Source organism: Cyprinus carpio, chromosome B19, assembly GCF_018340385.1.
Source record: "Cyprinus carpio isolate SPL01 chromosome B19, ASM1834038v1, whole genome shotgun sequence".
NCBI lineage: Eukaryota > Metazoa > Chordata > Actinopteri > Cypriniformes > Cyprinidae > Cyprinus > Cyprinus carpio.
In genome coordinates, this window is record NC_056615.1 from 15,229,681 (window position 1) to 15,250,509 (window position 20,829).

The following is a 20,829-nucleotide window of genomic DNA, read 5'->3' on the forward strand; positions in this document are numbered from 1 at the left end:
TCAAGGCTGCTGCGTAAAACGGAGTAAATAAAACGCCATATTGGTGAGGGAGGGTTTTTCATCTTTTAGAAAAGCCTATTCTGAAGTTGAACACTTGTATTTTACCAGCTTCAAAAAACAGTTTATCTTTTCGTTTATGTGTTTGATAGCGTGGTTACTTGAAGTCACAATTTTATTCAGCTTTTATTAATAATCAAAAAGGAATTCTAAAACAATTTCATTGCCAGCTTAATGCTGATCATTTTTAATAATTTTATTATTATAATATTAATTAAATATATTTTAATATTGCTGGTTCGGTGAGTCAGTGCTCGGACCAATTCAGTTGGATTCATGAAACCTTTCTCCCTCACAGCATAAAAGTAAAGCATTAGGACCTCTGTTGGGTTGTCTAAACGAATTACAAATATGGTTAAAGCAGAATCTTTTAGTGTTAAACGAGAACAAAACCGAAATCATTTTGTTTGGTTTGAAGTAATATGAAGACTGTGCCCTTCATTTTGGTCATCTCTCTTATTACTTTAAACCCTGTGCTAAAAATCTTGGTGTTCTTTTTGATTGCAAACTGGGTTTTGAGAAATAAATTAGTGAAGTGGTCAAATCAAGTTTCTTCCACTTATGGCGTTTATCAAAAATCAAATCTTTACTCTCTGTATAACAGTTTGAACAGATTATTCACTTGTTTGTTATATCTTGTTTAGATTAGGCTACTGTAATTATTAATTCACTATAGGCTACTATAAATCAGTCCTCTATAATGCGTTTATAGATGGTCCAAAATGCTGCTGCAAGGTTGCTGACAGGCAGATGGAGGGTCGATCATCTCACCCATTCTTATTTCACTAAACTGGTAACCTTTAAAATTTAGAATTATGTTTTAAAATTTTAACTTTTAAAAAAAAATCTCTGCATAATCAAGTCCCAACATATCTCTCTGAGGCAATCTCTAAATAGGTTCCTAAGATCCAGTAATCTTGGTCTCCTCTGTTTCAGATCGAGGTTCCATTGCAGACGTGATCGAGCCTTCGCTGTTACTGGTCCTATGGAACAAATATTCTGAAATATAAATGAATATTCTACTCAGAAGAACGATTCGGCCACGAATTGGACATTGCAACCACACTCTCTCACAGTATTTTCATAGCAGCTACTGAAATTTTTAAAGTGTTTTGAATTTTATTTTGCAAACATTAGTGTTACAATAACAAGATTTCATCAAAAATGTATTAATCATCAAAAGAAATACTTATTATACCAGCATTAAAATATTCCTTCAGTGAGTACTTTTGTGAAGAAATTTATTTGAAAGATTCGACACAGGAGAACGATTCGGTCACAACTCACGAATCAGACATCACAACACACTGATTTTACAAGCATCAACTGCACTTTTTAAAATTAATTTTTCTTATTTGAATTTTATTTAGGTTACAATAAAGATATCCTTTAGTGAAACCTTTATTAGGCTACTCATCAAATGAGATACTTCAAAACAGCTTTAAAATGTCAAATGACATCAGTCATGGGCAAGTCAGGGAACACAGCTAAGTAGGCTGCCGATACAGACAAAAACACCATTCAGATTCTGTTTTTTCTTCTAGTTGATTAAACCACTAATCATCAATGATCATACATTCAATTAAATAAAGTTTTACATTTTAAAAACATCAACAAAGATGGAAAAGATGATCTGAATGTTGATAGCTGCATACAAAGCATTCCTATATAGGCATGTGGTATTATGAATAGAGCTTGGTGGAGTGTTGTCAGTTCTCTTCATTGTAGCCGACAAGTTTTGCACTTATTTCCCACAATCGAAGGGCAGCGAGATCATCTTTACCTTCGGGAGCTGGTTCCTTCAGCTTACAATCACTGTAAACAGATCTCATTGTCATTCAGTGTCAAGAATAAACATATTTAGAAAAGGTTAAATATTTAGACAAATTTAAATACAAACCTTGCAAAGCTTATGAATATTAATATTAACAGCTTACCTGAAATAGCAGCCACTGTAAGACTCTAGCCCCTCAGCAACCGCACAGTAAATAGAAGTCTGAGCACCTTGACTGGGGGTTTTCATCAGTAAGAGAGCAGGAAAAGACAACAGAGCGCTGAGCAGAGGGTGGCGCGTCTGCACGTAACGTCCCAGTTCAGTGCGGATTACTCCAGGGTGAAGAGAGTACACTGTTACACCAGACCCTGATGTAAAATAGAGCAGGGATAAACAAACCTAATGCAATATTCAGTTGAAAAACAGTTTTTAAAGCAGATTCTATGTTTGAATGTGACTGATGCATTAGGGACGAGTGTACAAACCTTTAATCCTCTGTGCTAATTCTCGAGTAAAGAGCAGGTTGGCAAGTTTGCTCTGCCTGTAACTGACCAAGGAATCGTACGGTGCTTTGTTGAAGTTAAGGTCATCAAAGTGGATCTTACCTGCAAGAGAGGTCATCAGAATTAAATATGTCGCATAGATATGAAAGTCTCATTGACAAAATTAATTAATAATACTGTAATCTTTAGCAGATCTCAAAATGTATATACATTTTTCACATGTATAGTACATTAAAATTTTGTGATGTGTATATTCCCTCCTTTTTAAATATAAAATTCACTAAATTCAATAAATTTTGCACTTAAAATGACGTATTTTTTATTTATTAAGATAAATATAGAACGTTAATATCAGACACATATTGCTGATCGGCCAAAATTGTTAAAATATATACTGTCTTAACAGTATCGACAATGATTTCATAATTTCTACTAACATTCCTGATATACATTAGATTAAATATGGATATTTTCTGGTATGTTTTGTTTCTCTCATGTACAACAAAAGTTTTATGGAAAGCCTCACAACTAAAAGATGTGAAGCTAAGATGTTAATGGGTGGGTTTTACCTCCTTGGTGAGCAATACTGGATACATTAATAATTCGACTAGGACTAGACTTCTTCAGCACGTCCAGGAGCAGGACAGTCAGGAGGAAATGGCCCAAATGATTGATAGCAAACTGGGTTTCAAAGCCATCCTCTGTAAGGCTTTTAGGGCACATCATCACTCCTAAAGGGTTTGTTCACACAAAATGTGCAATAAGTACCAACACAGGTTAAAGCACAGTGTGATTTGTTGCTTAATTAGTATTGAGGTCAAAGGTCCCACCAGCATTGTTAATAAGAATATCCAGTCGATCTTCAGTGGCAGTGTATTCATGCACAAACTGCCGCACGGTGAGCAGAGATGACAGGTTTAAGTGCCGAACTACTATGTTACCATTTCCTGTAGATCTGCGAATCTCTGCCGCAGCCTTTTCTGCTTTTGAAAGATCTCGACAAGCCATCACAACCCGAGCCCCTAAAAAAAACAGATGCTATTGTCCATCAGTCTATAATGCAAAGTGCACCTTATATCGCTAAAATCCTCTAAAATCTAGACCTTTCAGTGCTTTTGTAAGGATAAAATGACAAAACATTTCAACAGTGTGTTTACCTCTCATGGCCAGGTCACGTGCTGTCTCTTTTCCAATGCCAGTGTTGGCACCAGTAATGATGACTGTCTTCCCGTCCAGTCGCACACGACAGCGGCAAACTCCACCTGCAATCCATTTTCTCAACAGAACCAAACCTGTTTTTGAAGATCTATTATAAGCCACTTTCTTTCATTCAAGTCCCAGGGAATTCTACATTTTGTAAATGTGGTCTACAAAGATTCTGAAAATATGAAAAAGAGCTTTTGGTTTAGATCTGGCTTGGAAGCACTGCTGAAGAGTTGGCTCACTGCCCTTATCAAATCCATAAGGTCCATAATACAAAGAGCCATTTTTCAATGTATTACTGTATTTGCTGTGTAAACTACTATACAAATATACAACTATATGAATTTGATATTTCTGTGTAGTGGGAAAAAATACATATATGATCACACAGCTTCTGAATTGTATTAGATTCCTCAAAAATGAACCAAATCCCTTAAGCTACGTTTAATACCTTTTGAGCCACAACATTGTACATTCAGCACAATAGCTCTGTATATTTATATTCTACAATATATGGAAGAAACATATTAGTTTATAACTGACTGAAATGTTATTTAGCCCACCAACAGTTAGAATTAGAGGAAATTTCATTATGTAACTTACTAATAGCTGTGACCGCAGTTACTGTGCCGTATTTGGCGAGACGATTTGACTTCAGTTCCTCCCAGAGTTGAGTTACTTGAATAGAGAGATACATGTCATCCACTGTGATGTGCTGTCAGCTCTGCTTTCATTTTATTTTCTGTCATACAGTAACTCTTTTCTTTGCTTATAAAAATCTGCAGGCCACCGTCAAGCTCAGTGCCGGCTAACACATCTAAGCACCCAGCATTTAAGGCTGGGTCAAGGTTTTATAAGAAGATTAAGTCAAGATCATCTTAGATTCCATGGCTTACGCTTCAGACAGAAATGTGAATAACAAAAACAGTGGTCTAAACAAATCCTGCTTTTAAAACTGAAAACTGTGACACTAGAGATTTTCGTTAGATGCAAAAAGTGCCTCGGATTTAAGATTTAGATCATTTGTGCAGTTTGAGGTATTTGAAAACAGCTCCTGATCTTTTAAGCTATAAAAAGCTTTTAGGGGTATATTGTATGCGTCATGTGTCATCTTCCCTGCTATGGCCTTATTCATTGGTTTGGCACTATTTTGATGATTTTATTAGGCTATAGCTCCCAAGATCAGAAATATGGGGATGTTTGGATATGACATATTCGACAAAAATTAATAAGTCAGGGTTGCATATATTTTAAAATGCAGTTTTCTACTAAATCTTAATCTATTGTTATAACCATATGAGTCTGTAAACAATACACATGCACTTGAATATGACCCACTTTTTTTTTTACTTTTTTTTGGATTGAGTACCAGGCTAAAATAGGTTGCAGTTTATCCAGTGACTATTGCAAAATAGGCTAACTGGACATTCGTTCCCTTTGAATTTTAAAGTAGTGATTTAAAGTAGTGCAAGAGACATTTTTTCTACACTTAAAAAGTTTTTTTTCCAAAAGGGGGTTTCGCCGAGATGCCACGAAAACCATTTTGGGTTCCCCAAAGAACCTTTTAGTGAAGAGATCTTAAAACCATTTTTCTTCATGTGAAGAACATTTTAATAATCTAAAGAGCCCCTTTCCATTAAAGAACCTTTTGTGCAATGGAAATGTTCCATGGGGTGATAAATGAACAAGAGCCATGGAACCATAGATGCCCATAAATAACTTTGTAAACATAAAATAGGCTACACAGTCAAACAATAAAGGTGAATTTTGAAGCTGCTTTGTTTTAAAGTGCTAACAAATTGTCACACAGGCTACTTTAAAAACGCAGCTGCTTCATGCCTAAGGTTTTAAGGTATGCATTTTAAACAAAACTGATCATATTTAAATTATGTTTTTACATTTAAACCATCATCCTAAGAAATGGGAAAGAAAACAAGAAAATCTCGAGGGGAAGCCATTGCTCTGAAATCCAAATTCTGTTCTAGTTTTAAAGAGTATAACTCTATAAAACATGACTGGCTTCTTTCTTTGTTACTACTTATAAACATTATAACAATAACTGAACAAAACACCAATTCGTTCTATAAATATCACAAACCAGTGTTGGTGTTATTGGAGAAACATACTCGTTTTAATCTGAAAGAGTTGGTGTTTCAATCGAGGAATATTTGGATAGAACCATTTAATAATAGGTCAGCATTGCATTCCTGACTTCTAAACATCAGGCGCCATCTTAGAATTAGTGAAGGCAAAGAGTGAAGCCTATTAGGAAAAGAAAACGATTATGCAGGCAGGAGTTATGAGTTATGAGTTATGGCGCGAGACTAGCATGCATTGACTAAAGAAGTCAACGTTTTGTTTTCGATGATCGAGACGTGAGTTTGTGTCGTTAACTCTGCAGTGGCAGTGTTGGATCATTAGCCTGCACACTATTTAGCCGGCTAAGCTAGTGGCTGTGCATACTGTTCAGTGCAGATAAACACTGCCGCGATAAAACAACCAAATCAGTGCAGCAGATAGCTCGACAGATGCTCAAAAATGTGAAGAAAAAAAATCGTATTGTTTATATTTAGTGTAAATGGTAATAAGCTTCGATAAAACGACATTATAACACTTTTGCTTATTATTGTAAGTGATACTCCAGGCACCTTTTCATATCATTATATGCGTGTAATGTAACAACGCCTCTTCGCTAGCATAGATGTGAACTATTTTATTATCTTTTTTTATTAAATAATGAATAATCACGATCAACCCGCCTTTCTCACAAATATCGCAACCAATCAGTGTGCAGGGAAACGCTCGTGGAAGTGACGTTTTTAAATTTTTCGCCTACCACCGCGAGCACAGAGGGAAAAACCTTTGCAGAACAGGGATCATTGTTTTTCCATCATGGCAAAGCCCGCGAAGAATTAAAGGAAATAACGCATTGTAAATTTGCATAATATCTCGCGCATATGCAAAACCGCGCACGAGGTAAGAGTCTCCCTTCTTCTCTGTGGAAGCTGCGCGGCGGTGTTTGTCAAGAAGTTGTTAAAAGTTGTTCGTTCAGGTAAATGCTAGCACGGGGTCGCGCGTGAGTGCAGCTAGCAGAGAGAGCTAGCGTCGCGCGCGCTCTGCGGGAGCAGCGCGAGCGTGCGTCTGTTTTGGCGTTAAAGGGACTCGTGTTTATTATTATGACAGGATGTCGATACTGAGTCAAGGAATCGGTTTAGCGGCTGATCCGTGTCACTTCCTGCCAAAGCATGACAGAAAGTAAACAAATATTTAATTTTTTAAAATAACTTTGAGTAGAGCAGCCACAAAACAAGCTCTGACAACTAAAATAATATTTACAGGCACATTTCCACTGATTTCCACTATAACATTAGTACAGTTACTAACTACATAGTTGCTGGTTTGTAGTAATAACTTATTTTTGCTACATAATAATAATAAGTTGTTATATGTATATAAATATAAAATTAGATTATTATTAGAAGCTGTACAAAATGATTCATAGTGTCATGTTAACTAATAATAACAATTATTATAAGTATTGTCACTTTATAGCTGTCAAACAGATTGTTATTATAATTAGTACTAGTCTTGTTGACAGGAGTGATGGCACTGTATAAGCGTCAGTCTCTGTTCACAGAAACATGGCAGAATCAGACCTTTACATGCAGTGTGATGAAGATGATCTAGAGCCATGCCAGAGTTTTACAGAAAACAGGGACCAGATATATAACAAAGGTAATTACGTTTTTTCGATTGTTTTACTGCAATAAAACTACTCTTTATTATGTATTGTTTAAATATGTGGTGTAGAAGGCTTTGAAGTGTTTTATGAATATCATTGAATCATATATTCAGAAATTTGTGTGAATACAAATAAAAGTGTTATGCCTTTTGTTCATTTATTCATTTACTCAGTTACTGTAGTCCCAAGTGGAAGTAGTGCACTGATACCAATACAGTCTGATGGCACCTCTGAACCAATTTCAGCTACTACTGACCTCACAAATCAAGCTGTGCCTTTGGCGTCTGGTAAGAAGAAAACAAGCGTGCTTCTAAAAAATATTCCTAAGCCTGGTAGAACTGTCTTTCTAAGAGACTTACAACTTCCTTTCCATGTACTGACACCTAGTGGTCATTAGTTTGTGCTTAGAAACACTGAAAAAGCACTGTAAAAAGAAAAGCTGTGCGGCTTCAGCGTGGAAATACACAACTAAGTGTTTTGTTTTTACGTCTAGCTCCTGCTGTTGCGTTACTGCCTAATGCTGCCCAACCAGCGGGAGCTGCAGGTGGCCAAACTATCTTCATCAGTACACAGGTTTTAGTTTTCTCTTTTACTCTCAATAGGGCATTTAACCTTCTGTTTACACATTGAAACTAGACACGTTGTATTTAAATGATGGTCATCTGTTTTAGCCTAATCCAGGGCAGCCTTTGGCAGGTTCAATGAGTTTGGGAACATCACTTGGTTACCTTTTGAATGGACAACCTATTAGTTTTCTGACGTCTGGTAAGTCTTGACTCAAACCAGTGATTTTATTTCAGTTACCTTCAGATACATTTTGTGGGATGCATTGCTGTCTTTAAGGTGGCATGAAATGAACATTTAAATGGCTATATGGTGAACAATTCATTAATGCATATGTTTAATTCTTTTGACCTCAATGTTTAATAAAAAATGACATGCACTTCTCTGGTGATGTATGCCTGACTTAAACCACACTCCTCTCTTACATTCATCTGCAGAGGCCTCATTTCAACATTCAACAACCAGTGTGAATGTTCTTGCATCAGACTTATTAAATAAATAACTATGTAAAGTATTCAAGAAATCTGTTGCCAGGCATTTAGTTTTCTCTCTTTATTCCTCTGCTGCTCAAAAACAGTGCTTATTTTGCTGAAATAGTTTTGTCTGTCCTTATCAGCTCAGACTCCACAGTTAATTGCTCCTCGGATGGTTACCCCAGCGAGTTCAGTACAGCAAACAACCCCTGGAAAAATCTCTACATTGCAGATCCCGGTCACTCTGACCATCAGCAACCCCTCAAATATACAAAGCATCACTTCAGCAGCCCCCGGAGTGAGCGCTCTAAACATGACACCCTCCAACGTCCTACCAGCCGCAAATCCAGGTGACAGTTTATGCAGTTGATGCTTCAGATTTTACAACCGAAACGTTTTCGATGATTTACCCCTATGTTTATTTTGTTATTTTATTAGGAGCAACAATAAAAGTAATAAAGTTTACAAAGTTTACTGGAGCACCTGCAGCTGCTGGTCAAGTAGTGAGTTCATTAGTGCAGCCAAACAAAGCCGTCAACATCCAAAACAATATAACAAACAGAGCTCCAGCCCCGCTCCTGTCTGGTGGGCTTTTTCAGGTCACAAAACCTGCTCCTGCCACAGCAACTAACGGTCAGGACCTTTTTCTGATAAAACACAGATTTTTCAGATCTCATTTTTAGTTGCAATACTGAGTGTTGTTATTGTTTTAAATATGGACAGTTTATTGATTAAATATTACTGATTAACATCTTTTAGGTGTTTAAGTGGATTGTTCAACCAAAAATGAAAACTGTCTTCATTTGAATGAACTGAATCCATATGAACTTTACTTAATTTAGGCTTTTGGCTCATCTGTACTTTGCCATGCAAGAATAAACCTCACTGGTTCTCGCATGTCAATCAAGCATGTTTGAGCTTCCACTTACCATATTTAATGAGCTCTACGCATGTGCATTGATCAAAGTTTACATGTGAATAAAAGAGATTCATTATATAAAGACATTAGAAGACTTGGATTTCTTTTACAATCTCTTTATTACATTTTTAAAGTTTAAAATGTCAGTGGATATTCTATGGAGGTACAGGAGTCTCTCAGGTTCGCAGGTTTAAAAATACCTTCATTTGCATTTTGATGATGACCAGAAGTCATATGGATTTGTATAGATAATGATGACAGCATTTTTATTTTTGTGCGAACTATCCTATGAAGAGAAGGAATTGAGAGGAGTATCTTTGTTTTACAGCATTGAAGAGAGGCTTCAATTCATCAAGATTCTGTGTTCGCTGTAAAGCCTTTTACCAAAAGATTCCGTCCCTTCGTGGATACTACTGTGTAAGTTTTTATTCATACACTTTTGAGATTAAATGCCGATGAACAATGCTTTAAAGCTGGGGATTTAAACCATTTTTGGTTTAGAACCTCTGCTGTGATAACTATTTAAACCTTTCGCCGAGGTCTTTACTCATGTTCATTTATCTTCTTTCCCATTTTCCAGCAATGTAATCAAGAACTTATCAAGAGTGTCCGGGACTTGACTGCACAAGCTAGAAAAAGGATCAAGCGCCCGAGTGACAAAACCCACTCAAACCCCTCCACATCCAAGACTCCAGTTTCCTTCTCCACATCCTCAGAAAAGTCTCTCAGACACGTCACCACTTCTGAGATACCTGAAGGAACGCCTAGTCCTCGCTCTGGGGATTTCGATGAGCAGGGCAGATTGATCATGTTAGTTGAAGACTTCTTCTATGGGCAGCACCCTGGCCACACTGCACCAGTAAGACCCAATGCAGAGCCTATCATGATGAAATGCCAACTTTGTGACAAGAAGGTGAAGGGCAACATCAAGTAAGTTGGTTTTCAGTTTGTTTTTTGAGGGGAGTTGGTGGTATCTATAGATTGTTCATCCTTTAACCCTCATTTTAAAGTCTGATGAACCACACAAAACATCACATGGAGTTGGAGCGACAAACAGGGGAAGTAGACTATCATGCTATGTGCCAGCACTGCTACAGAAACTTCTCGACACCTTTCCGTCTGCAGTGCCATGTTGAGACAGTCCATAACAAAGCAGATTCCTCAAGTGAGTCTACACTCCTAGAATGATATGTCCTCAAAATATTGTGTTTGAGAACCATTGCAGTTATTAATATTTGACTGCAGGTAATAAATGGTGCTTTTCCACTGCATGGTACGGCTCGGTACTGTACATTTTGGGGGGGGGGGTTCCACTGGGTACAGTACCTGGTACCTGGTACTTTTTTGAGTGCCACCTCGGTTGATGTTCCAAGTGAACCGTACCATTACCAAAATGGTACGTGTAAACTCTGCTGATCACGGATTGGCCGGAGAGAATCGTAACTACCTGCGTCATTGAACTTGCGACACAAGCACAACAGAACCACTAGATTTAAGTCAGTACAGCCAGCGAAGGATCGAATGCAACTGTTTTAAACGAGTGCACCTTTTTTTAACAACCAAAAATTTCCGTTGTCTGTTGCGGGAGTACAGATGTTCCTCTTGTTGATAGCAGAGGAGCGGATCCAGCGAGAGCTTGATGGGGCGACGCGGAATGAAAAAGAGTAGAGGCAGCACAACTATAAAAACATGTGAATAATCCCGCCCACTCTAAAGCGATACTAAACTGTAGTGGAAACGCAAACTGAGCTGAGCCGTACCACGCAGTGGAAAAGCGCCATTAGTGTCAACTTTTAACATTTCATTCTGTTATACAGAAGTGTGCAAGATCTGTGAGTGGTCCTTTGAGAACGAACCTCTCTTTCTGAACCACATGAAACATGCGCACAAGCCTGGCGAGATGCCCTACATGTGTCAGGTGACTGATTTTGTGTATTCAGGCTCTATGTCTTTCCTCTCAGCAACAACTGTTTTGTCTTGAAAACGTTTGTGTAAATCAATTACTCTTGTGTACCTCAGGTGTGCGAGTTCCGCTCCTCTTTCTACGAAGATGTCATAAGCCACTTTGCAGAGCAGCACAAGAACACCTGCATCTTATTGTGTCCCTTTTGCTTAAAAGTATTTAAGTCTTGTGGCGGCTTCCAAATGCACTTCACTAGACATCAGGTAAAGAAAGTGCTAAGCACTACAACAGGCTTTTATTATAGATAACAAGTGTTGAGATATTAAATCATTATTAATATGGAAAGACTTTTCAGATCCTAAACTAATGCTTTACTATGATTAGATTTAGGAATATCATATATTGATTGTCTGCTGATTTATTGATTATTTATTGATATAAGAGATCATTTTTCTTATAAATGTTAATATTGACTGATGTGTCAGAAAGCTCCTGTTAAGGTATGTGTTTGTGCATCCAGAAAAAAATAGCGAGGCACTGTGACAGGTGCAGACTTCAGTTCATCCGTGAGAAGGACGAGTGGCAACACAGACAAAAGTTTCACCGGACCTTTGTCAAGCCCAAGCAGTTGGAGGGTCTTGTGCCTGGCACTAGGGTTAGTTTATGTTTTTAGCTCCCAGTCACAGATGCCATGTCACAATGTTAATACCGCTACTGATTTATTGCTTATTAAGTTGATAGCATTACCATTTTCCATGTCTGTTTCAGGTAACCATCCGAGCTTATGCTGACAGTACTGACAACAGAGATAATTCAGTAGCACCTCCACTGAAGACTCTCTCAAACACCACATCAACACTTGTAGCATCTCAAAATGTCACCAATAAAGTCATTCCCATGAAGAAAAAATCAGTGAAAAGCATGGTGGAGCTAATGGTCAAGTTTCAGAGTCAGTGGTGAGTATTTTTTTGCTCTATCTGTCTATTAGGGGTGTAACGGTACACGTATTCATACCGTACAGTTCACGGGGCAAATTCCAAATGGAAGTGAGCAGGGCACATGAATGCCATTATGTAGTCGTTTAGAATGCACTTGGCAAAGGGAGCGACGTCTTCAGCTGGGATGTTCCCATGACAACGCAGCACGGTGTCCATCAGCTGATTTGCTGACATACACCGGCGTAAAAAATATAAATTTTTTTTTTTAAAAAGTTTTATATATATTAGTTTTCATACATTATATAGCATATTTAAAAAAAAAACGTAAATGTATGTTTATTTGCAACAGTTATGCTAACAACAATAAGAAGACATATGCCAGTAAAACAGTGACAATGGCTCTGCCCTTCAAAGGCATAGGGATGATCACTTCTATTTGGAATTTGCCCCATGAACCATATGGTATGAATACGTGTACCGTTACACCCCATTATCTATCTATCTATCTATATTTGAATTGCTTTTAATTTACTTTTGTTTGAAAACAAAATGCAGATCAGACTTTCTTAAAGATATTTATAGATATTAATCTTCTGACAAATGGCCATCATCTTGTTCTTCCAGCAAGCCAACAGAAAAACATTTCTGCATGGAATGCAACTATGACATTCCGTATTTTTCCAACCATTTCCCCACCTATGTGAGCTGTTCCCTCTGCCGATACAACACCTGCTGTTCCAGAGCATATGCCAATCACATGATCAGTGAACATGTTCCTCGCAAAAGCACTAAAAAATATATTACCCTATACAAACCCTGCCCAAAGTAAGATATTATTTTTTTCTCTCTTTTGGTATGCTTGTATTGTTACTTTTATTGTCAATAATGATAATTAAAATGTTTGCAGGAAGGGGCGGTTAAGCTGTACCACATGTAGATACAAAACTCAGGTTGGAGATTTGATGGCCAAACATCTTGCTGATTATCCGAAACATCAAGCAAGCCATTGCACCATACGGGGTAAGTTTATTTCAGTCTAAAAAAAACTAATTTGACAAAGAAAAGTCTAACTTTTAATAATGATCCTATAACAATCAAGTTATTAATTATATTCCTTATGTTTCAGAAGGATTTTCACTTGGGTATAAAAGGTATGTTGTTTCAATTTGTTTTAAGTTTTAAAAGGATAGTTCACATAAAAATGATCAGTCAGTCATCATTTACCATCCCTCATGTTATGTCAAACCTGTATGACTCTTTTATGGAACATAAGGGGCTTTCACACCAGAGAAACCTTTTCATAGTTCCTAGAACTATTGGCAGAAGTACCCGCTTTTTGGCATATTCACATTGCAGGAACTAGGAACATATTTAGTTCTACTAACTCCATTTGGGGGAACTAATTTAGATCCTACGTCAGAGTAGGGTCTAAAACAGGGAGCAACTATCAGTGTGCGCTGATTGGTCAGACGCATACAAAACACCAGCTACCACGCATTTTTAAAAAGCTGTATAAAAATATTTTGGAAAACAGCGACAATGGCATTTAGCTACCTGTTGTCTGCAGCATGGTATTCTTTTCTCAGCCTCAATGATATCTAACAATGCAAGTTATAGGAGATTTAGTCAATTTATTTTTGAGTTTACATTCCATCTTCGTTATCACAAAACCCACGACACACAACAAAGACCATGGCATCCTCCATTCACCGGTTGTTGGCATTTGTAAATGGCATGAATAAAGACGTCCCTGTCGGATGCTTCTGAGTTCGGTCTGAGGGAGAAATTGGTTCTCTAGAAACCACCTAGAATTCAGTTCCTAGAACTACGCAGTGTGAAAGCCTTTACACAAACAGATTTTCTGAAATACGTCTCCAGTTTTTTTGCCCATGTAATGAAAATCAATGGAATTGAAGTTGCTAGACATTTAACTTTCAGTTTAGCAGAAGAGGTAACTTATGAATTACTGTCATTTTAGATTTGTCTTCATCCCAACGGACCTTCTTCGAGGAGGTCAAAGACTCAACAACGGGGTCTTTTTGCCTTTGCAAGTGAAGCAAGTGGCCGGGAGCTCATTTCCTCTCTCCTCCAAACCCCTTCCTCTACCCAGCTACACGATAACGCTCCCTGGTAGCCCCGTTTGCACACAGTCACTTCCCATTCTGGTTCAGCCAGTTGAACCAAGTGCTGCCCCAGACAAAAAATGTAAAGCCAATCCAGATGCTTTGAAGCCAACTTTGAATGGAGGGCTTTCCAAAGTTGATACAGAACACACAGGACAAAACTCATTTACCATGGCACAGCTGAAAGTCATACTGTACGCACTCTGCTGCGGGGTCCCCCAGGCCTCCAATCACTTTGACACCCCACCGGAAGAAGTCCAGTCGTTGCTTATGAAACGGCAGCTTCAGCTTGATCCCTCGAGAAGCCGAGAAGGTTTGACATCACAGTTGGCTGATAACTTAGTTGAATGGGTGCTATGCCAACGTGAGCAACAACTGCCTATCGATGAATCTAACCTGTTCGGGTTTATGAGCAGTCATGGTGTGCAAGATATCTCTTACGACTCGATGGTTGATTTCTTGCTACGCCATGATCTGGGCTTGCAGGCGTTTGCCACATCCAGCAAGTTGCTACCGCATAAATCCCAGGAGCTCGTGAGCTCCTTCAGCAGCTTTCTAAAAAAGCAAGTGATCTCAGAATCCTTTAGGTTGTCTTCTATTGGTGCCATGGAGGAGCTTTCCATATTTGTAGATATGGAGCAGCTGGATGAAACCTCTGCAGATTCGTCGTCCATGTTGTCTGCTTTTAAGTTGATGGGCACCACAGATCCACTCATAGATGTTGTGTTCACAGCCCTGGCTGACGGGACCACTTTATCTACCATGGTTTTCCTCAGAGGCGAACCTCTCAAGGAGTATGCAAGTTCATTGCCAGACTTCTTCATCCTGGAGGCTAGGCCAGAAGGGTTCACAGATGAAGAAAGACTTCAGCTTTGGTTGGACAAAGTGTGGTGTCGGCACATCAACCCTAGTTCTGGAGGCAAAGGATTGCTGATAATGGACACATACAAAGGCCACATGTCCAATGAATTCTTGGTGACGCTCAACAAGGTTAATACTCTTCCAGCCCTGATCCCACGCAGTTGCTCTCGCCGTCTACAGCCCCTTGAAGCCTGTATGGGGCCAGTGTTGCGCGAGTTTATGCAGGCTCGCTGGAGCGAGCATGTGACAAAAGCGCCTCAAGAACTGGTTGGAGCCAAACCAGCTGACCTTGCCCTTCTGCTGTCTCGTTGGCTTATTGAGGTACTGGATGTCCTTATAGCAGAACCCAAACTACTTTTTCGCTCTTTTGATCGGGTTTTGAGCACAAACCCAGAGGCGACATCTGAGGAATCCTCTGAGCTGGTGCGAAGTCTTACTGAAGCTCTGCTTGTCAGTAAATTACAAGGAGACAAAGTTGAGGAGCAGAAAGCTGAGACTTCTAGTATTGTTTCTGCAGAATCTTGGTCCTCTCCACAATCAGGTATGCTTGCGTTAAGAAAGCTCTTTGAGAAGGACAGCGATTTGGAGTCTTTCCATGGTTTTGAGGATTCAGAAATTCTAGATCATTAAGTCAAATGGAATAGCATTGTGGGCTCTACAGGTCAAGAACATTTTTAAAATCTGCAGGTGTTTAGTGTGCCCTCTTCCACCAAGATTTCATGTTTCAAGAATAATATGAACTGCTCAACTGAAGTGTCTATGAAAATGAGTTACATAAATGCAGGTTATTGTTAGCATGTGTAAATATTTGTTGCATTAGTGGGTGCTAAAGATCCCTAGTGTGAAGTCCTGCGTAGTCATGGCTTCCATTGTTCATTGAATTACAAAGATGCAACGTGTTACACATTGTGGTTTAGCTTATCACTTATTGCCTTTTCATCAGGTTTGATCTCTGTTATCATAATGTGCATAAATGTAAATAGAAATGATTTGAAATCATTACCTACTGTATTTAGAGTTATACTGTAACATACTTGATAACATAATGAATAAACACTTTTAGGGATGTAATGTATGCAAGCAGTGTTTTTTCTTTAAGAACAATCATGTGTTGTCTTTTAATGTGGTAGAATGTGACATTTTTATTCACTGAAACATCTTCATTTTGGGATTTTTATTTTTTTATTTTTATGCTGGCTTAGTTGAAGCAGTATTTCAGGTCATTTTTACTCTGCGTTTTCATTGGTCCCACCACAAAATAAAATTTCAGCCATGTATTTCAATGTTTGCAAAACATATGTAGATATTTCATTAAACTCACCCTTTTAAACACCCTTGGTGGAAAACTTGCATATATATTTTTGATTTACTGACCAATTATAGAAGAACAATGAGCACATGGCAAACAATTTTATGAAGTTTATTTATGAATAACAAAAGAGCAAGAAACAATTCTAACTGTAGTCTTAACAATACAATATTGATTTGTTGGTGCTAAGAGCATGTCCAAAGATGATGTGGCAAAACAGGGGCAGCACAAGACTCATTCAAAACCACTGCAAAAAAAAACAAACATCAGTTAGTAGGTCAATACAATGAATCAGCAATCATGATTTAACTATGCACTCCACTAATATGTATATCCAACAACCTTGCACAGCACTAAATACATTATCATTCAAAGGTTTGAGGTCAGGAACTTTTTTTCATTTTAATTTTTTAATACTTCTGTTGAGCAAGGACACATTCATTTGAATTGAAAGTGACAGTAAAGACATTTATAAATAACGTTCTTATGAACTTTAGATTCATCAAAGTATCATGAAAAATATTTCAAAATTAAAAAAGCCTTACCAACCCCACGTTTCCAAACAGAAGTGTACATTATACTAATCCCATAAAATGTCTATTAAACCATGAAAGGTGAGAATCGTGAATTTCAGCCTACCTGATCAGATGGGCAATGTCCCAGTTTGTTTCAGACGACAGTGGTCCTATAATCTCAACACCTTCAGCTGTTACAATGGCGATTTCATGCTACAGGAAGTCCCAAGAAAATGTGTTATTTTCTGTTTCTTGAAACACATTTACAATGAAATGTCGCACCTGAGATAAGGATCTTTTCATGAAGGACAAACAGAAGAAAGAGCATGTCTTACCCTGTTGTAGGAACGGGCATCACGGTAGTACAGTACTTTCAGGCATCGCTCTATGAGCGCTCGTGCCTCATCCTTTGTGATTTCTACCTTGTTCTCCGTCACCTCCCTCATCAAGGGCTGCAAAAACATAAAAGCATATATGATGAGTTCATATAATAAGCTTTTATCTGATGAACAAAAAATAAAACCTTACCTGAGCCAAATAAGCACCAAATCCTGTTGCTACTGTTGGGGCTTCATATGCAACTCCTAACTTGTCCACATAACCAAGAAACTTAAGAGAGCGACACAAAAAAAAAAAACTGTTCAATGAGATTTAAATAACAGCAGACAACTCCAAGTCATCGAGTCACAACCTGACCTTACTTTCTATATAACTTTTTAAGTGAAAAACATCACTGAATAGTAATTGTTGTAAACTGAACAAAAACTCACAGGTGAATAACTAAAATTATTCAACAAATAAATAATAATGAATTATACAACTACCATAAGTATACATTACATAGATACATACAGTGCACTTATGTTAAGTGCTACACAATATAGAATTGTTACAATATAGAATACAGTCTAGAAAATCAACTGTTTAAATGTTATATTGTCAACAATATAAACTATAAACATTCTGTAAATAAAGTAAAATTAATACAATACACTCATGTAAAGTGAAACCCAGGTAAAGATCACCCAGCTCTAATCTGCTAAATGAGACTATTAGACATGAGGATATTAGGATATTATTATAAACATTAACACAATGAAACAAAATGTGTCTTATGAAAAGCAAATAAATGTGACTTTAAAATAATACGATAATAGTAAAAATAATGCTCTTTATAATGTTTCATCAAAATGTAATTTGCGCATTGTAAATTCACCTCTTAACAAACTTAGTCACCAATATCTTTTAATTTTTCAACCTGTTATTTGAGAGTGATTCCCATTAGATAAAATCTTTCTCCCTCTCTGTTTCACTCCTAAATAAATCTGAATTCAAAAAAAAGTTGGATTGTGAATTTTCTTTCAAATTGACTTTCATTCAAACACAAATCTACTTTGTACACTCAACAGTGGTTGTCTGGACACTGTCCCACCTCTCTCCATTGTAAAATCCACCAATGACCACTGTGTTCCACAAGGGGTTCATCTTGCTGCGGCGGTTGTACATGACCCGTGTGAGCCAGGAGTGGATGGCTTTGGGGGTGTAGCTGTGTCCATCTCCAAGAAGCTCTTCATCAATCCTAAACAAACACAGATCAAGTTCTACCTATTAACGCACACAGATATGAGGTCTCAAACCTGACAAAGTATTCAACCAAATCATAAACAAGTGTGTGTGTGTACTTACACCATCTGCTCAATGACCTGTTTCAGGTACTGGTAGTCAGCATAGTCTCCCGAGGCTCCCAGGATGGTGCTGTCGTTGACCTTCATGAGTCGGGAGATGTTGCGGAAGCGCGCCAGAGACCCGTAAGAGCCGAGCATGTCAGCAGCGATGATCACACCTCCAGTGAACTTCACACCCAGCACTGATGTGCCCGTTACCATGGGGTTGCTGAGAAACATTAAACATTAGAAATGAACAAAAGACAAGTTGAATGTAAATATGCATTTATCACTACCGTTCAAAGGTCTGAGGTCTGTAAGATTCTTCAAGTCTCTTATACTCACCAAGGCTGCATGTATTTGATCAAAAATGCAATTTCTATTTATTAATTGGCCGTATAGATTTTTATATTGTGTATTTTTATTTTAATTATTGTCTTTATTAGTCTCATTTATGCCAAGACATATATATTTTACTTCGTATATACTTCCTCATATATATTGTACATAAATAAGTATGGTTTTGACATTTGCCTTTTCATTAGCACTATTGCTAACAAGCTAATTATTACTGGACCATTACACTCCTACTTTTTCACTAGATTAAGAGTGGAAAAAGAAAGAGATATAAATTACATTCAGAGTAACGTAAACATTTAACTAATCGAATATATTTTTAAAAATATATATAGGAGACTATTTGCCGGGGGAAACAGCAGCTTTCCTCCATGATGATGCAGCAGAGAAAGGCGAATCGAAAGCACAAACTTACTGACTGCTGAGCACAAAACTGACAAGTCGTGATGAACTTACAGTGTGTGTTTGATGGGTCCACATCCCGGAGCCGCACTACTGCTGCTGTTACCCGGGAATGAATACAACTGACCGGGTCTCGGTCCGTTCTCCCAGAAATTCAGCTTCAGTCCATTCGCCTCCATGTTCAAAATTGACGGAAATGACGCTACCGCTATGCGCTACATGTAATACGCGCTAGGCATTGTGGGATATTGGGTTGTGTTTATTTCTATGGACATTTCTTTAGATGTAGAATGGGTTCTGCTGAGAAATCAGATCCCCCTTATCAAAAGTGATGTGTTTGAAGTTCATATGTAAAGCTAAATATAATAATCAAAAATATTAATTTATACAAAAAATGATCAAATAAATATTTTACTTTACTTTAAATACTTTACTTTTACTGCAAAAATAAGCAGAATATTAAAGATTCGTTCAGAATAGAAATATAACTGTTGAATTATTTTATTTGTTAACCTAAAACCTGGAAGATCTATTTTTTTTTTTTTTTTTTTTTTTTTGAGTAATAAAGTCCTTTATATTACTACTACTACCACAAGAATTTGAGTTTTCTATTGTAGTCCTTATAGCTTAGATGTTATTGTACTCATAAATCCAAAGCCACTGCCCTAAAAACCCAAAGGAAATTAGATTTCTCTGTGAATTAGACTTCTTGGTTGGCCTGCAACTCGTCGTGACTGAACAGTTCTGTAGATTAAGCTTCGGTTCATTCTTCTGAACGTCCGCTTTATAGCGTTTGCGGATGGACTTTCATACCTTTCCTGGACCTTGACACTGCTATTAACTTGGCAGTCTATGGTCAAGCCACCCAGTTTTCATCCCAAATATCTTAAATTGTGTTCCGAAGACGAACGGAGCTTTACGGGTTTGGAACAACATGGGGGTAGTGACAAAATTTTCATTTTGGGGTGGAGTATCCCTTTAACCACTGATTTCTAGATGTGTCCTCTTTTGGAAGGCCAAAAAAAGTATTTTCGCTTTCACAACGAAACAGCGTCTCCACGACATAGCGCCAGCGGCAACAGCAAGAAGCAAAGTTACACCTTCTTTCTCTGCGTGAACATTTGGGCGGCACTATGCAATCTTCCCACATCGTGATGTAGACATGTGGGGGCATTTTTTAACGAGCCGTTTTAGGGGGGTGTGGTTTACTCTTAACTTTTATAAAGAATATCTCTTTGTGTTTGAGTCTTTAGTCTTTGCAACTTTACTTCTTTATGCACCAAGAGCTTGTAACACTCCAAAAAGAAAGGAAAACCTGAAATCGCATCATATGACCCCTTTAAGACTTGTCCACACCCTCCTAAAATGCCTCGTTTAAACACACCCCCACATTTCTATGTCACTGTGTGGGAAGATTTGCATAAACATTTTATGGAGGACTGTTTCCTGAACCTGCAGAGTAGCCTACAGTGGGTCTGTGCTCAAAGGCTGTTCTATAAAGAGGGTCAGTTCCAACTTTGCA

At 37.8% G+C, this 20,829-nt stretch overlaps 3 protein-coding genes across 8 annotated transcripts; 1 reads left to right on the plus strand and 2 right to left on the minus strand.

Annotated features, from left to right (window-relative positions):
- Window positions 1–1,179: 1,179 nt before the first annotated feature.
- Window positions 1,180–5,586, minus strand: zgc:153441 (retinol-DH_like_SDR_c domain-containing protein). Its single transcript, XM_042746030.1, has 7 exons — window positions 4,141–5,586; window positions 3,492–3,626; window positions 3,165–3,356; window positions 2,904–3,065; window positions 2,317–2,436; window positions 1,995–2,199; window positions 1,180–1,872 (listed from the first exon to the last, which is right to left on the minus strand). Exons 1-7 carry the CDS (start codon window positions 4,232–4,234, stop codon window positions 1,767–1,769), a joined length of 1,014 nt encoding a protein of 337 aa, XP_042601964.1. The 5' UTR covers window positions 4,235–5,586; the 3' UTR covers window positions 1,180–1,766.
- A 164-nt stretch (window positions 5,587–5,750) lies between these two features.
- Window positions 5,751–16,135, plus strand: pogza (pogo transposable element derived with ZNF domain a). Of its 6 annotated transcripts, none has more exons than XM_042746027.1 (18): window positions 5,751–5,912; window positions 7,175–7,272; window positions 7,453–7,566; window positions 7,773–7,852; window positions 7,951–8,044; window positions 8,460–8,666; window positions 8,755–8,949; window positions 9,564–9,652; window positions 9,816–10,165; window positions 10,246–10,400; window positions 11,053–11,153; window positions 11,255–11,401; window positions 11,659–11,793; window positions 11,907–12,094; window positions 12,701–12,901; window positions 12,984–13,096; window positions 13,203–13,227; window positions 14,055–16,135. In XM_042746027.1, the coding sequence occupies exons 1-18, from the start codon at window positions 5,902–5,904 to the stop codon at window positions 15,688–15,690; spliced, it is 3,939 nt and encodes a 1,312-aa protein (XP_042601961.1). In that variant the 5' UTR covers window positions 5,751–5,901; the 3' UTR covers window positions 15,691–16,135. The 6 variants fall into 6 exon arrangements, with proteins under 6 accessions (XP_042601961.1, XP_042601963.1, XP_042601957.1 ...); XM_042746029.1 differs by lacking the exon at window positions 5,751–5,912 and adding an exon at window positions 5,954–6,165; XM_042746023.1 differs by lacking the exon at window positions 5,751–5,912 and adding an exon at window positions 6,339–6,589.
- Window positions 16,136–16,466: 331 nt separating this feature from the next.
- On the minus strand, window positions 16,467–19,522 carry psmb4 (proteasome 20S subunit beta 4). Its single transcript, XM_042746031.1, has 7 exons — window positions 19,362–19,522; window positions 18,571–18,777; window positions 18,307–18,463; window positions 17,413–17,493; window positions 17,220–17,336; window positions 17,009–17,097; window positions 16,467–16,616 (listed from the first exon to the last, which is right to left on the minus strand). Exons 1-7 carry the CDS (start codon window positions 19,484–19,486, stop codon window positions 16,604–16,606), a joined length of 789 nt encoding a protein of 262 aa, XP_042601965.1. The 5' UTR covers window positions 19,487–19,522; the 3' UTR covers window positions 16,467–16,603.
- Window positions 19,523–20,829: the final 1,307 nt, after the last annotated feature.

Bases quoted from the DNA above. Each gene is read 5' to 3' on its own strand.
- zgc:153441 (XM_042746030.1), bottom strand. From the start codon at position 4,234: ATGTATCTCTCTATTCAAGTAACTCAACTCTGGGAGGAACTGAAGTCA. The intron at 3,627-4,140 runs GTAAGTTACATA...CTTCAAAAACAG, and splicing joins AACTGCGGTCACAGCTATTA to GTTTGGTTCTGTTGAGAAAA. The intron at 2,200-2,316 runs GTTTGTACACTC...ATTTTACATCAG, and splicing joins ATTAGCACAGAGGATTAAAG to GGTCTGGTGTAACAGTGTAC.
- pogza (XM_042746023.1), top strand. From the start codon at position 6,495: ATGCAAAACCGCGCACGAGGTAAGAGTCTCCCTTCTTCTCTGTGGAAG. The intron at 7,567-7,772 runs GTAAGAAGAAAA...TTTTACGTCTAG, and splicing joins AGCTGTGCCTTTGGCGTCTG to CTCCTGCTGTTGCGTTACTG. The intron at 12,902-12,983 runs GTAAGATATTAT...AAATGTTTGCAG, and splicing joins CTATACAAACCCTGCCCAAA to GAAGGGGCGGTTAAGCTGTA.
- psmb4 (XM_042746031.1), bottom strand. From the start codon at position 19,486: ATGGAGGCGAATGGACTGAAGCTGAATTTCTGGGAGAACGGACCGAGA. The intron at 17,494-18,306 runs GTCCAGACAACC...CGCTCTCTTAAG, and splicing joins ATGGAGAGAGGTGGGACAGT to TTTCTTGGTTATGTGGACAA. The intron at 17,098-17,219 runs GTAAGACATGCT...GACTTCCTGTAG, and splicing joins ATGCCCGTTCCTACAACAGG to CATGAAATCGCCATTGTAAC.